The sequence below is a fragment of the Scyliorhinus torazame genome, chromosome 3 (assembly GCF_047496885.1).
Source record: "Scyliorhinus torazame isolate Kashiwa2021f chromosome 3, sScyTor2.1, whole genome shotgun sequence".
Lineage (NCBI taxonomy): Eukaryota > Metazoa > Chordata > Chondrichthyes > Carcharhiniformes > Scyliorhinidae > Scyliorhinus > Scyliorhinus torazame.
Window position 1 is genome coordinate 354,148,879 of NC_092709.1, and position 15,486 is coordinate 354,164,364.

At 56.3% G+C, this 15,486-nt stretch overlaps 1 protein-coding gene across 2 annotated transcripts in view; it reads right to left on the minus strand.

Annotated features, from left to right (window-relative positions):
- LOC140409347 (lysyl oxidase homolog 3B-like) overlaps positions 1-15,486 on the minus strand; it is a 461,422-nt gene that overhangs the window by 120,838 nt on the left and 325,098 nt on the right. The window contains exons 5-7 of one of the 2 annotated variants that reach the window (XM_072497763.1): positions 10,978-11,031; positions 2,913-3,114; positions 697-877 (exon numbers count right to left, since the gene is read on the minus strand). In XM_072497763.1, the coding sequence (XP_072353864.1) occupies positions 697-877; positions 2,913-3,114; positions 10,978-11,031 (437 nt within the window). The remainder of the gene's footprint in view (positions 1-696; positions 878-2,912; positions 3,115-10,977; positions 11,032-15,486) is intronic. The other variant, XM_072497764.1, reaches the window with a different exon arrangement.

A 15,486-nucleotide genomic window follows, 5' to 3' on the forward strand; every position in this document is an offset into this window, starting at 1 on the left:
TCTCCCACTGCCCCATCTCTCTCATTGCCCTATCTCTCAAATGCCCCATCTCTCTCATTGCCCCATCTCTCCCATGCCCCATCTCTCTCATTGCCCTATCTCTCAAATGCCCCATCTCTCCCACTGCCCCATCTCTCCCATTGCCCTATCTCTCAAATGCCCCATCTCTCCCACTGCCCCATCTCTCCCATGCCCCATCTCTCTCATTGCCCTATCTCTCAAATGCCCCATCTCTCTCATTGCCCCATCTCTCCCATTGCCCTATCTCTCAAATGCCCCATCTCTCTCATTGCCCCATCTCTCTCATTGCCCTATCTCTCAAATGCCCCATCTCTCTCATTGCCCCATCTCTCCCATTGCCCTATCTCTCAAATGCCCCATCTCTCTCATTGCCCCATCTCTCTCATTGCCCTATCTCTCAAATGCCCCATCTCTCCCATTGCCCCATCGGTCCCACTGCCCCCTCTCTCCAACTGTCCATCTCTCCCATTGCCCCATCTCTCCCATTCCCCATCTCTCCCACTGCCCCATCTCTCCCATGCCCCATCTCTCTCACTGTCCCATCGGTCCCACTGCCCCATCTCTCCCACTGCCCCATCTCTCCCATCACCCCAACGCTCCCACTGTCCCATTAGTCCCACTGCTAATTCTCCTCTATTGATTTCCTGCCCCTTGCCGCCTCCACCTCGTGCTCACCTTTTCCCATCCTTGCCCCAGTCAGGGCCTCCTTGGCGCTGCCGAATCCAAGCTCGCGACAGACCACACTGGCAGACAGGACATTCCAGCGGTCATCACAGACGGTGCCCCATTCATTGTCTTTCAGGATTTCTACTCGGCCCTCTCCAACCCTCGCACCCGCCTTCAGTCGCACAGACAGCTGTAAACCGGGTGGGGAATGGAAAGAAAGATCAATGTCAATGAGCCTGAGATGCAGGGATGGGAGTTGCCACCATTGAAGCCCAAGTATGAGGAGGGCAAGGCTGGCACGCAGGGTGGAGCAAGGCTCACAGGATCGGTGTTGATTGAGCCTCCCAAGGCGCCCTGGGAATACGTGATGGGCTGACGTCCTGCCCGATTGCGGGTGAGGGAGCGGGAGAGTGAGGGATGGGGAGAGTGAGGGAGGGGAGGCGGATAGGTAAGGAAATGAGGGGGGACTGGTCACCAAAACCACCCAATCAACCTCCACACCACCACCGTACTCAGCCCCTGCCTCGTCTCATTTCTTGCTCCGCCGGGTTCAAACATGGTCAAAAGAGCTGGGCTCCGGAGGGCAGGCATGCCAGCATTTGACAGAGTGTGGCATCAAGGAGAGCTAGAAAATTAAAGTCAATGGGGAAACTCTCCACTGGTTGGAGTCACACTAGCACAAAGGGCGCATGTAACATTCGTACCTCACCAGTGGCAGGCATTGACTGTGAGAGAGAATGAGGGGGGAATGAGAATGAGGGAGGGACAGATTGAGTGACAGCGAGTCAGAGAGGGAAGGACAAAGGGAGGGGTAGACTGAAGGAGGGAGAGATTGAGGAAGGGGTAGATTGAGGGAGGGAGAGATTGAGGAAGGGGTAGATTGAGGGAGGGAGAGATTGAGGAAGGGGTAGATTGAGGGAGGGAGAGATTGAGGAAGGGGTAGACAGAGGGAGGGAGAGATTGAGGGAGGGATAGGCTGAGGGAGAGAGATTGAGGGAGGGGTAGACTGAAGGAGGGAGAGATTGAGGGAGGGAGAGATTGAGGCAGGGGTAGATTGAGGGAGGGGGAAATTGAGGAAGGGGTAGGCTGAAGGAGGGAGAGATTGAGGAAGGGGTAGGCTGAGGAATGGAGAGGTTGAGGGAGGGGTAGACTGAAGGAGGGAGAGATTGAGGAAGGGGTAGACTAAGGGAGGGAGAGATTGAGGGAGGGATAGGCTGAAGGAGGGAGAGATTGAGGGAGGGGGAGACTGAGGGAGGGAGAGACTGAGGGAGGGGTAGACTGAGGGAGGGAGAGATTGAGGAAGGGGGAGACTGAGGGATGGAGAGATTGAGGGAGGGTTAGACTGAGGGAGGGAGAGATTGAAGGAGGGGGAGACTGCAGCAGAGTGAGACTGAGGGATGGGTTGACTGAGGAAGGGAGAGACTGAGGGAGGGAGAGACTGAGGGATGAAGGGACTGAGGGATGGGTTGACTGAGGAAGGGAGAGACTGTGGGAGGGAGAGACAGAGGGAGGGGTTGACTGAGGAAGGGAGAGACTGAGGGAGGGAGAGATTGAGGGAGGGTTAGACTGAGGGAGGGAGAGATTGAAGGAGGGGGAGACTGCAGCAGAGTGAGACTGAGGGATGGGTTGACTGAGGATGGGAGAGACTGAGGGAGAGACTGAGGGAGGGGTTGACTGAGGGAGGGAGAGACTGAGGGAGAGACTGAGGGAGGGAGAGACTGAGGGATGGGTTGACTGAGGAAGGGAGAGACTGTGGGAGGGAGAGACAGAGGGAGGGGTTGACTGAGGAAGGGAGAGACTGAGGGAGGGAGAGATTGAGGGACGGTTAGACTGAGGGAGGGAGAGATTGAAGGAGGGGGAGACTGCAGCAGAGTGAGACTGAGGGATGGGTTGACTGAGGATGGGAGAGACTGAGGGAGAGACTGAGGGAGGGAGAGACTGAGGGAGGGAGAGGCAGAGGGAATGTCAGTGTTTGTCTTGTAGGAGCCTGTGTTAGAAGTGTGTCCGTGAGTGTCAGGTATAGACGAGGGACGAAAGGGAGTCAGTGAACTAGGAAATCTCCTGGACAGAAAGTTGAGAAAACTAGAACAATAACAATCGAGCCTGTCACCTCGCTGAGTGAACTGGATGGTCCAACCTTCCCTCCCCCCTCAACGCTGCGCTCTCCACCCACCATTACCTCCTCCCCTTTCCATTCCCGCCCCCTCCCCCACTGCCTCTCTCACCTCGGGCTGCTTCATCTGCTTGCGCCCCTTGCTGAACAGGGGTCCGGGGACACAACTGACGGCAGCCGGCATCCCGCCCTGGCAGCGGGCCGTGCCGTTTCCTTTCACCAGCTCGAACTGGCAGAGGGAGAAGTGGGCCTCAGTACCCGCACAGGCCACCGAGTGCACCCGGTACGTTGACTGGCGGCGTTCTGACACCATCCTGAAAACAAGAGAGATTGGTGATGGAACCGCAATGATGGGTGTGCAGTGGTGGGGGTAAGGGGGGAGAATGAGGGGCGAGGGGGGGTGGGGGGGGGGGGAGAATGAGGGGCGAGGGGGAGTGGGGGGGGGGGTGCGGGGTGGAGGTCTCACATTCTCTCACTAAGGATCCTCCAAGTATGAGCAAGTATCTAATCAATAGTGGTTTTGGTGTTGGACCAACAGGAGTCACCTTTTCACCCATCAGCGGGCAAGGTGCCAAGCAACCTGATCATTCATGGACAAGCACCAGAAATGGGGCATAGTAGATATCAGATGTCGTAAAAACCCAACTCAAACACACACATATTCTTCAGAGAAGGAGTCCTGCTTTGTTACCCAGACCAGCACCAACTTTTGATGGAGTGAAATTGGTTCTGGGGCTTGATTTTCCAGGAGGGAAGGATCGGGGTTGGGGGAGGGGGAGGCGTTGGTGAGGGGGTGGCGGGACGATACGGAATGTGGGCAGTCCCTTCGAGTTGCCCCTGCATTTGGGACCCACCCCGACACCCATACCGCAGAAGGCAGGAGGAACTGCTGGCCAACTTGTAAAGCGGCTGCTGATTGGCTGGCTGTTCATAGAAACCAAGGGTAAATGGAATGGGGCCAGATGTACTGTGCCCCTGGCCCCTTCCTCCTGGCGTTTGCCCCCAGTGGCTGGGGAATATCACACTGGTAAGTGTCGGTTCTGTCTCCAAGAAGGTGGGGAAGCTTGCTACAGGGACTCTGGTTAACCGTTTTCCTCTTTTGTGGGTTAAACGGGCAAGAGGAGTAGCACAAGTGGGTAGCACTGTGGCTTCACAGCGCCAGGGTCCCAGGTTCGATTCCGGCTTGGGTCACTGCCTGTGCGGAGTCTGCACGTTCTCCCCGTGTGTGCGTGGGTTACCTCCGGGTGCTCCGGTTTCCTCCCACAGTCCAAAGTCGTGCAGGTTAGGTGGATTGGCCATGATAAATTGCCCTTAGTGTCCAAAAAGGTTAGGAGGGGTTATTGGGTTACGGGGATAGGGTGGAAGTGAGGGCTTGTGGATCGGATCGGTGCAGCCTCTGTTCTGTGTTCTATGAGGGTCCGGCGTGCAGAGCCAAGGGTCACAAAGTAAGTTGGAATCCAATCAACCTCTTCACTCTGACGAACCAGGATACAGACACCACCCACACCCGGTACAGGTAAAAGCAGCATTGATAACAGGTCACATTGTGTAGGCAGTCACAACAATGTCCAGGATGGCATTGTCAAAGGCCCTCATGGCAGCTAATTCAGAAAAATCATCAATATCCTGCAAGAAAACCATGAGGGATGATCAGCACTGTGTACCCCAATACAGAGCGTGACCCACTGTCCCAGAGTGTGAAAGGACACAAATATTTTCCAAAGGTGTGCAGGTGAGGTGGATTGGCTTTGCTAAATTGCCCCTTAGTGTGCAAAAGTGTACTGGGGTTAGAGGGTTACTGGGATAGGGCAGGTGAGTCGGCCTAGGTGGGGTGCTATTCCAGAGGGTCAGTGCAGACTCACTGGGTCGAATGGCCTCCTTCTGCACTGTGGGGATTCTATGATGATCATTTTCGATGATTTTGTGCTCAGCTCTCTGTGAGCATTTCTACAGAATAGGCAAGGACAGAGGTCCATCGGAAGATGAGGTTCCTTGTCGAACATGCCGCTTGAGGACTGAGAGCAGATTACGCCTTTGCTTTGGCTGAGGGACAGGCTGGCCTGGCAAAGAGCGTCCAAGACCACCACTCCCACAGCTCAGAGGGGTGGTGGAGCTGGAATGAGCTCCCCGCTACCCGCCATTCCCACACAGCATCTTCCACAAATCATTAAAATGATCATTTGGACGGGGTAGTGACCACTGTTCAGTTCTTGCCATATGTAAGATGTGACCCTGTGTGAGAGTGCCAGAATCGAGGGGAAAGTCCAGCTGGATAACACACACAAAAACTTGTCAATGATCAAAGCATATACGATCATCAGCTTCTCTCTTTTACTGGGAAATTTGTGTTCCTGGGAGGGAACACAAATCATTTCTTTTCACAGTCACTTCATTTGAAGCCGACTTGTGACAATAAGCGATTTTCATTTCATTTCATTTTCATTTCGAGGAATATCTGCAGGGATTCCCAGCAGGTCTCCCACTTTTGTATAACGTTCACCTGGAGAGCAGTGTATCAAGATCTTTATGCAGGGTACAATGAAAACAGAAAATGCTGGATAAACTCAGCAGGTCTGACAGCATCTATGGAGGGAGAAACAGGGTTAACGTTTGGCGTCCGTATATCTCTTCTGTACGGCGGAAACACAGACGTTAGGACCTTGATGAGGCTCTTCGAGCCTGCTCCGCCATTCATTACGACCATGGCTGATCATTCAACTCAATAGCCTAATCCCGCTTTCCTGCCATGTCCTTTGACCACCTTCGGCCCAAGTGCGATATCTACCTGCTTCTTCAAAACACAGGGCATTCTCATCGGCGGGCTCCTCCGCTTTGCCGGCAGCGCACACATGCCCGCGTAGGGTAGCCACAATGGGCAACCCCATTGGCCGGCTGTGGGAACGGAGAATCCGGCAGCCGGCGGGGTGCGCCGAGAAACGGGAACTGGCTGGGTGGCGAACCCCACCCCCAATGTTGTGGCCTCAACTATTGCCTGTGGTAGCGAATTCCACAGGATCACCACTCTCTGTGTGAAGGAACTTGTCCTCATCTCTGTCCGAAATTGTCCACCCCACATCCTCAGACTCTGCCCTCTGGTCTGGACACACTCACTGTCAGCAACATCCTTCCTGCATCTACCCTGTTAGAATTTTATAGGTTTCTGTGAGATCCCCCTTCATTCTTCTGAACTCCAGCGAATGCGATCCTAACCGATTCAATCTCTCCTCATATGTCACTCCTGTCATCCCAGGAAACATTGTGGTAAACCGTCGCTGCACTCACTCGAGAGCCAGGACATACTTCCTCAGATTAATAGAGCAAAACTGCACACAGTACTCCAGGTGTGGTCTCACCAAGGCCCTGTATTATGCAGCAACACATCCCTGCTTCTATACTCGAATCCCATCCTTGAATAGTTTTATGTTATGCTGGATATCAGTGTAATCACACAGTAACTAACCACAATAGCTTCACATCAAACACACCCGGGCAGGTGCAGCAGCGAGGAAAGCTCCCCCTACACAATCCCCACCAAACACCCAGGTACAGCATGAAGTTAGATAGAGAGTAAAGCTCCCTCTACACTGTCCCATCAAACACTCCCAGGACAGGTACAGCACGGGGTTAGATACAGAGTAAAGCTCCCTCTACACTGTCCCATCAAACACTCCCAGGACAGGTACAGCACGGGGTTAGATAGAGAGTAAAGCTCCCTCTACACTGTCCTATCAAACACTCCCAGACAGCTACAGCACGGAGTTAGATACAGAGTAAAGCTCCCTCTACACTGTCCCCATCAAACACTTCCAGGATACAGAGTAAAACTCCCTCTACACTGTCCTATCAAACACTCCCAGGACAGGTACAGCACGGGGTTAGATACAGAGTAAAGCAACCTCTCCACTGTCCCCATCAAACACTCCCAGGACAGGTACAGCACGGGGATAGATAGAGAGTAAAGCTCCCACCACACTGTCCCCATCAAACAATCCCAGGACAGGTACAGCACGGGGTTAGATACAGAGTAAAGCAACCTCTCCACTGTCCCCATCAAACACTCCCAGGACAGGTACAGCACGGGGATAGATAGAGAGTAAAGCTCCCACCACACTGTCCCCATCAAACACTCCCAGGACAGGTACAGCACGGGGTTAGATACAGAGTAAAGCTCCCACCACACTGTCCCCATCAAACACTCCCAGACAGCTACAGCACGGAGTTAGATACAGAGTAAAGCTCCCTCTACACTGTCCCCATCAAACACTCCCAGGATACAGAGTAAAGCTCCCTCCACACTGTCCCCATCAAACACTTCCAGGATACAGAGTAAAACTCCCTCTACACTGTCCCCATCAAACGCTCCCAGGACAGGTACAGCACGGGGTTAGGTACAGAGTAAAGCTCCCACCACACTGTCCTATCAAACACTCCCAGGACAGGTACAGCACGGGGTTAGATACAGAGTAAAGCTCCCTCTACACTGTCCCCATCAAACACTCCCAGGATACAGAGTAAAGCTCCCTCCACACTGTCCCCATCAAACACTTCCAGGATACAGAGTAAAACTCCCTCTACACTGTGCCATCAAACACTCCCAGGACAGGTACAGCACGGGGTTAGATACAGAGTAAAGCTCCCTCTCCGCTGTGCCCATCAAACACTCCTAGGACAGGTACAGCATGGGGTTAGATACGGAGTAAACCTCCCAATATACTGTCCCCATCAAACACTCCCAGGACAGCTACAGCACGGGGTTAAATACAGAGTAAAGCTCCCTATACACTGTCCCCATCAAACACTCCCAGGACAGGTACAGCACGGGGTTAGATACAGAGTAAAACTCCCTCTACACTGTGCCATCAAACACTCCCAGGACAGGTACAGCACGGGGTTAGATACAGAGTAAAGCTCCCTCTCCGCTGTGCCCATCAAACACTCCCAGGACAGGTACAGCACAGGGTTTGATACAGAGTAAAGCTCCCTTTAGACTGTCCCATCAAACACTCCCAGGACAGGTACAGCACGGGGTTAGATAGAGAGTAAAGCTCCCTCTACACTGTCCTATCAAACACTCCCAGACAGCTACAGCACGGAGTTAGATACAGAGTAAAGCTCCCTCTACACTGTCCCCATCAAACACTTCCAGGATACAGAGTAAAACTCCCTCTACACTGTCCTATCAAACACTCCCAGGACAGGTACAGCACGGGGTTAGATAGAGAGTAAAGCTTCCTCTCCATTGTCCCCATCAAACACTCCCAGGACAGGTACAGCACGGGGTTAGATACAGAGTAAAGCTCCCTCTACACTGTCCTATCAAACACTCCCAGGACAGGTACAGCACGGGGTTAGATACAGAGTAAAGCAACCTCTCCACTGTCCCCATCAAACACTCCCAGGACAGGTACAGCACGGGGATAGATAGAGAGTAAAGCTCCCACCACACTGTCCCCATCAAACACTCCCAGGACAGGTACAGCACGGGGTTAGGTACAGAGTAAAGTTCCCACCACACTGTCCCCATCAAATACTCCCAGAGAGCTACAGCACGGAGTTAGATACAGAGTAAAGCTCCCTCTACACTGTCCCCATCAAACACTCCCAGGATACAGAGTAAAGCTCCCTCCACACTGTCCCCATCAAACACTTCCAGGATTCAGAGTAAAACTCCCTCTACACTGTGCCATCAAACACTCCCAGGACAGGTACAGCACGGGGTTAGATACAGAGTAAAGCTCCCTCTCCGCTGTGCCCATCAAACACTCCTAGGACAGGTACAGCATGGGGTTAGATACGGAGTAAACCTCCCAATATACTGTCCCCATCAAACACTCCCAGGACAGCTACAGCACGGGGTTAAATACAGAGTAAAGCTCCCTATACACTGTCCCCATCAAACACTCCCAGACAGCTACAGCACGGAGTTAGATACAGAGTAAAGCTCCCTCTACACTGTCCCCATCAAACACTCCCAGGATACAGAGTAAAGCTCCCTCCACACTGTCCCCATCAAACACTTCCAGGATACAGAGTAAAACTGCCTCTACACTGTCCCCATCAAACGCTCCCAGGACAGGTACAGCACGGGGTTAGGTACAGAGTAAAGTTCCCACCACACTGTCCCCATCAAATACTCCCAGAGAGCTACAGCACGGAGTTAGATACAGAGTAAAGCTCCCTCTACACTGTCCCCATCAAACACTCCCAGGATACAGAGTAAAGCTCCCTCCACACTGTCCCCATCAAACACTTCCAGGATTCAGAGTAAAACTCCCTCTACACTGTGCCATCAAACACTCCCAGGACAGGTACAGCACGGGGTTAGATACAGAGTAAAGCTCCCTCTCCGCTGTGCCCATCAAACACTCCTAGGACAGGTACAGCATGGGGTTAGATACGGAGTAAACCTCCCAATATACTGTCCCCATCAAACACTCCCAGGACAGCTACAGCACGGGGTTAAATACAGAGTAAAGCTCCCTATACACTGTCCCCATCAAACACTCCCAGGACAGGTACAGCACGGGGTTAGATACAGAGTAAAGCTCCCTCTACACTGTCCCCATCAAACACTCCCAGGACAGGTACAGCACAGGGTTTGATACAGAGTAAAGCTCCCTTTAGACTGTCCCATCAAACACTCCCAGGACAGGTACAGCACGGGGTTAGATACAGAGGAAAGCTCCCTCTACACTGTCCCCACCAAACACTCCCAGGACAGGTACAGCACGGGGTTAGATACAGAGTGAAGCTCCCTTTAGACTGTCCCATCAAACACTCCCTGGACATGTACAGCACGGTGTTAGATACAGAGGAATGCTCCCTCTACACTGTCCCCATCAAACACTCCCAGGACAGGTACTGCACGGGGTTAGATACAGAATAAAGCTCCATCGTAACTGTCCCCATCAAACACTCCCAGGACAGGTACAGTACGGGGTTAGATACAGAGTAAAGCTCCCTCTACTTTGTCCCCATCAAACACTCCCAGGACAGGTACAGCACCGGGTTAGATCCTGAGTAAAGCTCCCTCTACACTGTCCCCATCAAACACTCCCAGGACAGGTACAGCACAGGGTTTGATACAGAGTAAAGCTCCCTTTAGACTGTCCCATCAAACACTCCCAGGACAGGTACAGCACGGGGTTAGATACAGAGGAAAGCTCCCTCTACACTGTCCCCACCAAACACTCCCAGGACAGGTACAGCACGGGGTTAGATACAGAGTGAAGCTCCCTTTAGACTGTCCCATCAAACACTCCCTGGACATGTACAGCACGGTGTTAGATACAGAGGAATGCTCCCTCTACACTGTCCCCATCAAACACTCCCAGGACAGGTACTGCACGGGGTTAGATACAGAATAAAGCTCCATCGTCACTGTCCCCATCAAACACTCCCAGGACAGGTACAGTACGGGGTTAGATACAGAGTAAAGCTCCCTCTACTTTGTCCCCATCAAACACTCCCAGGACAGGTACAGCACCGGGTTAGATCCTGAGTAAAGCTCCCTCTACACTGTCCCCATCAAACACTCCCAGGACAGGTACAGCACGGGGTTAGATATAGAGTGAAGCTCCCTTTAGACTGTCCCTTCAAACACTCCCAGGACATGTACAGCACGGTGTTAGATACAGAGGAATGCTCCCTCTACACTATCCCCATCAAACACTCCAGGACAGGTACAGCACGGGGTTAGATACAGAGTAAAGCTCCCTCTACACTGTCCTCATCAAACACTCCCAGGACAGGTACAGCACGGGGTACGATACAGAGTAAAGCTCCCTCTACACTGTCCTCATCAAACACTCCCAGGACAGGTACAGCACGGGGTTAGATACAGAGTAAAGCTCCCTCCACACTGTCCCCATCAAACACTCCCAGGACAGGTACAGCACGGGGTTAGATCCTGAGTAAAGCTCCCTCTACACTGACCCATCAAACATTTGCAGGGCAGGTACAGAATACTAACAGAATAAAGTTTCCTTTACACTGTAATAGCACTGTCACAGCAGGTACCAGTGACTATTTTTACAGCACTGTGTCAGCATCCTCGCGTAAGCTACGGAAACATTCTTACTCTCCCGAGATGGAATTGTTTCAGAGCTGCATATGGTGGGGAGGGCTCCGTGAGGAAGTGTGGAAATGACCAACCATTCTCCACATTCCCCAATTACCTTGGAGCAGAACTCCTGGCTCTTTTAATGCTCGCCCTTCGCCTCCTTAGACGTCTGTGGAAAGAAAGGTGAGAAAAGCAGCGTCACGGTGAGCCTGTCTCAGAGGGAACAACACACGTAGCTCCCATCCCATAAACCTCTTACCTCCCAACAACTCAGGGAAATGAGAAAGGAAATTGCGGAAGCTCTGGCTGTAATTTTTCAGTGTTAGGCTCAGGGGAGGTGCCAGAGGGCTGGAGACTTGCAAATGTTATACCCGTGTTCAAAAGGTGTAAGATAAGCCCAGCATCTACAGGCCAATCAGTTTACTCTCAGTGATGGGCAAGCTTTCAGCCAGCTGGGCAAATGTGGATGAATTAAGGAAAGCCAGCACAGATTTGTTCAGAGCGACTAACTTGCTGGAATTTTTTTGAAGGGAGGGTCGATGAGGGTAATGCCATTGATGTGATGCAAACAGCATTCAAAACAGTGGCGCACAACAGACCTGTGAGCAAAGTTACAGCTTGTGGAATAAAAGGGGCAGGGGCGACACAATATGGAATTGGCTGAGTGACAGGAAAGAAAGTGTCGTTTTTCAGGCCGGGGTAAGGTTCGTAGTGAAATTCTGCAAAGGCCATTGCTGCTTTTCCTGAAATATATGAATGATCGAGACAAGCCATTTTCAAACCCAGGATCGTGACCCGCAGGTGAGTCGCACGCAGGTGTCGGGAGGGTCACAGGGCCGTGCGTCACGGCGTTCCCGATCGCGGGAAGAAGTGGTCCAACGGCGCGACCGGCTTTAGAAAATGCCAGCCGTTCCGCGGGTGCGTGTGCCCCCTCAGTCCCGGAGCCCAGTGAGACAGGCCGTCGCCTCCTGACGTCACGTGTTGACCCAGGAGCGAATTTATTTCAAAATCACTGAGCGGCGGCAGAGAGCAGGTCACGCTCCCCGTCAACTGACGTCACGTGTTCCGGCTGCCTGAGAGAGATTCCTCCGTTTTGTCGCTGCCAGCAGTGAGCTCCAGGGCCTCTGGCGGACAACCCATGAAGAAGAAGCTGAAAACAGGAACAAAGCAGCATGACGATGATTACTTGAGGGGTGGGTTTATTAAATGTGCCACTGCTAATCAGGATGTAAGGTCCATGTGTGTTATATGCAGGGAAGTACCGGCAAACTTCAAAACTTCAGAGACATTTGAAGACTGAGCATGGCGTGTTTGAGGACAAATCTCTTTTTTTTCAACGGACGCAGTGAGATCTTAATTCACCAGCTGAGGTCCTTGGGTGAAATGTAACAGTGAATGACAAAGCAAGTGAGATCGTGAGGACCAGGCACCTGTCACATTAAAGATGGGTCGCGAAATGCAGCCGGTGTGGTGGAGAAGGCCGGCCGGTGTGGGTGGCGAAGGTCGGCCGGTGTGGGTGGCGAAGGTCGGCCGGTGTGGGTGGCGAAGGTCGGCCGGTGTGGGTGGAGAAGGCCGGCCGGTGTGGGTGGCGAAGGTCGGCCGGTGTGGGTGGCGAAGGTCGGCCGGTGTGGGTGATGAAGGTCGGCCGGTGTGGGTGGCGAAGTCGGCCGGTGTGGGTGGCAAAAGTCGGCCGGCGTGGGTGGCGAAGGCCGGCCGGTGTGGGTGGCGAAGGTCGGCCGGCGTGGGTGGCGAAGGTCGGCCGGTGAGGGTGGCGAAGGTCGGCCGGTGTGGGTGGCGAAGGTCGGCCGGTGTGGGTGATGAAGGTCGGCCGGTGTGGGTGGCGAAGGTCGGCCGGTGTGGGTGGCGAAGGTCGGCCGGTGTGGGTGGCAAAAGTCGGCCGGCGTGGGTGGCGAAGGTCGGCCGGTGAGGGTGGCGAAGGTCGGCCGGTGTGGGTGGCGAAGGTCGGCCGGTGTGGGTGATGAAGGTCGGCCGGCATGGGTGGCGAAGGTCGGACGGTGTGGGTGGCGAAGGTCGGCCGGTGTGGGTGAAGGTCGGCCGGTGTGGGTGGGGAAGGTCGGCCGGTGTGGGTGGCGAAGGTCGGCCGGTGTGGGTGATGAGGGTCGGCCGGCGTGGGTGGCGAAGGTCGGCCGGTGTGGGTGGTGAAAGTCGGCCGGTGTGGGTGGCGAAGGTCGGCCGATGTGGGTGGTGAAGGTCGGCCGGTGTGGGTGGTAAAGGACGGCCGGTGTGGGTGGTGAAAGTCGGCCGGTGTGGGTGGTGAAGGTCGGCCGGTGTGGGTGGTGAAGGACGGCCGGTGTGGGTGGTGAAAGTCGGCCGGTGTGGGTGGCGAAGGTCGGCCGATGTGGGTGGTGAAGATTGGCCGGTGTGGGTGAAGGTTGGCCGGCGTGGGTGAAGGTCGGCCGGTGTGGGTGGGGAAGGTCGGCCGGTGTGGATGAAGGTCGGCCGGTGTGGGTGGCGAAGGTCGGCCGGTGTGGGTGAAGGTCGGCCGGCGTGGGTGGCGAAGGTCGGCTGGTGTGGGTGGCGAAGGTCGGCCGGTGTGGGTGGCGAAGGTCGGCCGGTGTGGGTGGCGAAGGTCGGCCGGTGTGGGTGGCGAAGGTCGGCCGGCGTGGGTGGCGAAGGCCGGCCGGTGTGGGTGGCGAAGGTCGGCCGGTGTGGGTGGCAAAAGTCGGCCGGCGTGGGTGGCGAAGGTCGGCCGGTGAGGGTGGTGAAGGTCGGCCGGTGTGGGTGGCGAAGGTCGGCCGGTGTGGGTGATGAAGGTCGGCCGGTGTGGTGGCGAAGGTCGGCCGGTGTGGGTGGCGAAGGTCGGCCGGTGTGGGTGGCAAAAGTCGGCCGGCGTGGGTGGCGAAGGTCGGCCGGTGAGGGTGGCGAAGGTCGGCCGGTGTGGGTGATGAAGGTCGGCCGGCATGGGTGGCGAAGGTCGGACGGTGTGGGTGGCGAAGGTCGGCCGGTGTGGGTGAAGGTCGGCCGGTGTGGGTGGGGAAGGTCGGCCGGTGTGGGTGGCGAAGGTCGGCCGGTGTGGGTGATGAAGGTCGGCCGGCGTGGGTGGCGAAGGTCGGCCGGTGTGGGTGGCGAAGGTCGGCCGGTGTGGGTGAAGGTCGGCCGGTGTAGATGGCGAAGATCGGCCGGTGTGGGTGGTGAAGGTCGGCCGGTGTGGGTGGTGAAGGACGGCCGGTGTGGGTGGCGAAGGTCGGCCGGTGTGGGTGGCGAAGGTCGGCCGATGTGGGTGGTGAAGATTGGCCGGTGTGGGTGAAGGTTGGCCGGTGTGGGTGGCGAAGGTCGGCCGGTGTGGGTGGGGAAGGTCGGCCGGTGTGGGTGAAGGTCGGCCGGTGTGGGTGGCGAAGGTCGGCCGGTGTGGGTGAAGGTCGGCCGGCGTGGGTGGCGAAGGTCGGCCGGTGTGGGTGGCGAAGGTCGGCCGGTGTGGGTGGCGAAGGTCGGCCGGTGTGGGTGGCGAAGGTCGGCCGGTGTGGGTGGCGAAGGTCGGCCGGCGTGGGTGGCGAAGGTCGGTCGGTGTGGGTGGCGAAGGTCGGCCGGTGTGGGTGGCGAAGGTCGGCCGGTGTGGGTGGCTAAGGTCGGCCGGTGTGGGTGGCGAAGGTCGGCCGGTGTGGGTGGCGAAGGTCGGCCGGTGTGGGTGGCGAAGGTCGGCCGGTGTGGGTGGCGAAGGTCGGCCGGTGTGGGTGGCGAAGGTCGGCCGGTGTGGGTGGCGAAGGTCGGCCGGTGTGGGTGGCGAAGGTCGGCCGGTGTTGGTGGCGAAGGTCGGCCGGTGTGGGTGGCGAAGGTCGGCCGGTGTGGGTGGCGAAGGTCGGCCGGTGTGGGTGGCGAAAGTCGGCCGGCGTGGGTGACGAAGGTCGGCTGGTGTGGGTGGCGAAGGTCGGCCGGTGTGGGTGGCGAAGGTCGGCCGGTGTGGGTGGCGAAGGTCGGCCGGTGTGGGTGAAGGTCGGCCGGTGTGGGTGGGGAAGGTCGGCCGGTGGGGTGGTGAAGGTCGGCCGGTGTGGGTGGCGAAGGTCGGCCGGTGTGGGTGGTGAAGGTCGGCCGGTGTGGGTGGTGAAGGTCAGCCGGTGTGGGTGACGAAGGTCGGCCGGTGTGGGTGGCAAAAGTCGGCCGGTGTGGGTGGTGAAGGTTGGCCGGTGTGGGTGAAGGTCGGCCGGTGTGGGTGGCGAAGGTCAGCCGGTGTGGGTGGCGAAGGTCGGCCGGTGTGGGTGGCGAAGGTCGGCCGGTGTGGGTGGTGAAGGTCGGCCGGTGTGGGTGGCGAAGGTCGGCCGGTGTGGGTGGCAAAAGTCGTCCGGTGTGGGTGGTGAAGGTCGGCCGGTGTGGGTGGTGAATGTCGGCCGGTGTGGGTGGCGAAGGTCGGCCGGTGTGGGTGGCGAAGGTCGGCCGGTGTGGGTGAAGGTTGGCCGGTGTGGGTGACGAAGGTCGGCCGGTGTGGGTGGCGAAGATCGGCCGGCGTGGGTGGTGAAGGTCGGCCGGTGTGGGTGGCGAAGGTCGGCCGGTGTGGGTGAAGGTCGGCCGGTGTGGGTGGCGATGATCGGCCGGTGTGGGTGGCGAAGGTCGGCCGGTGTGGGTGGCGAAGGTCGGCCGGTGTGGGTGAAGGTCGGCCGGTGTGGGTGGT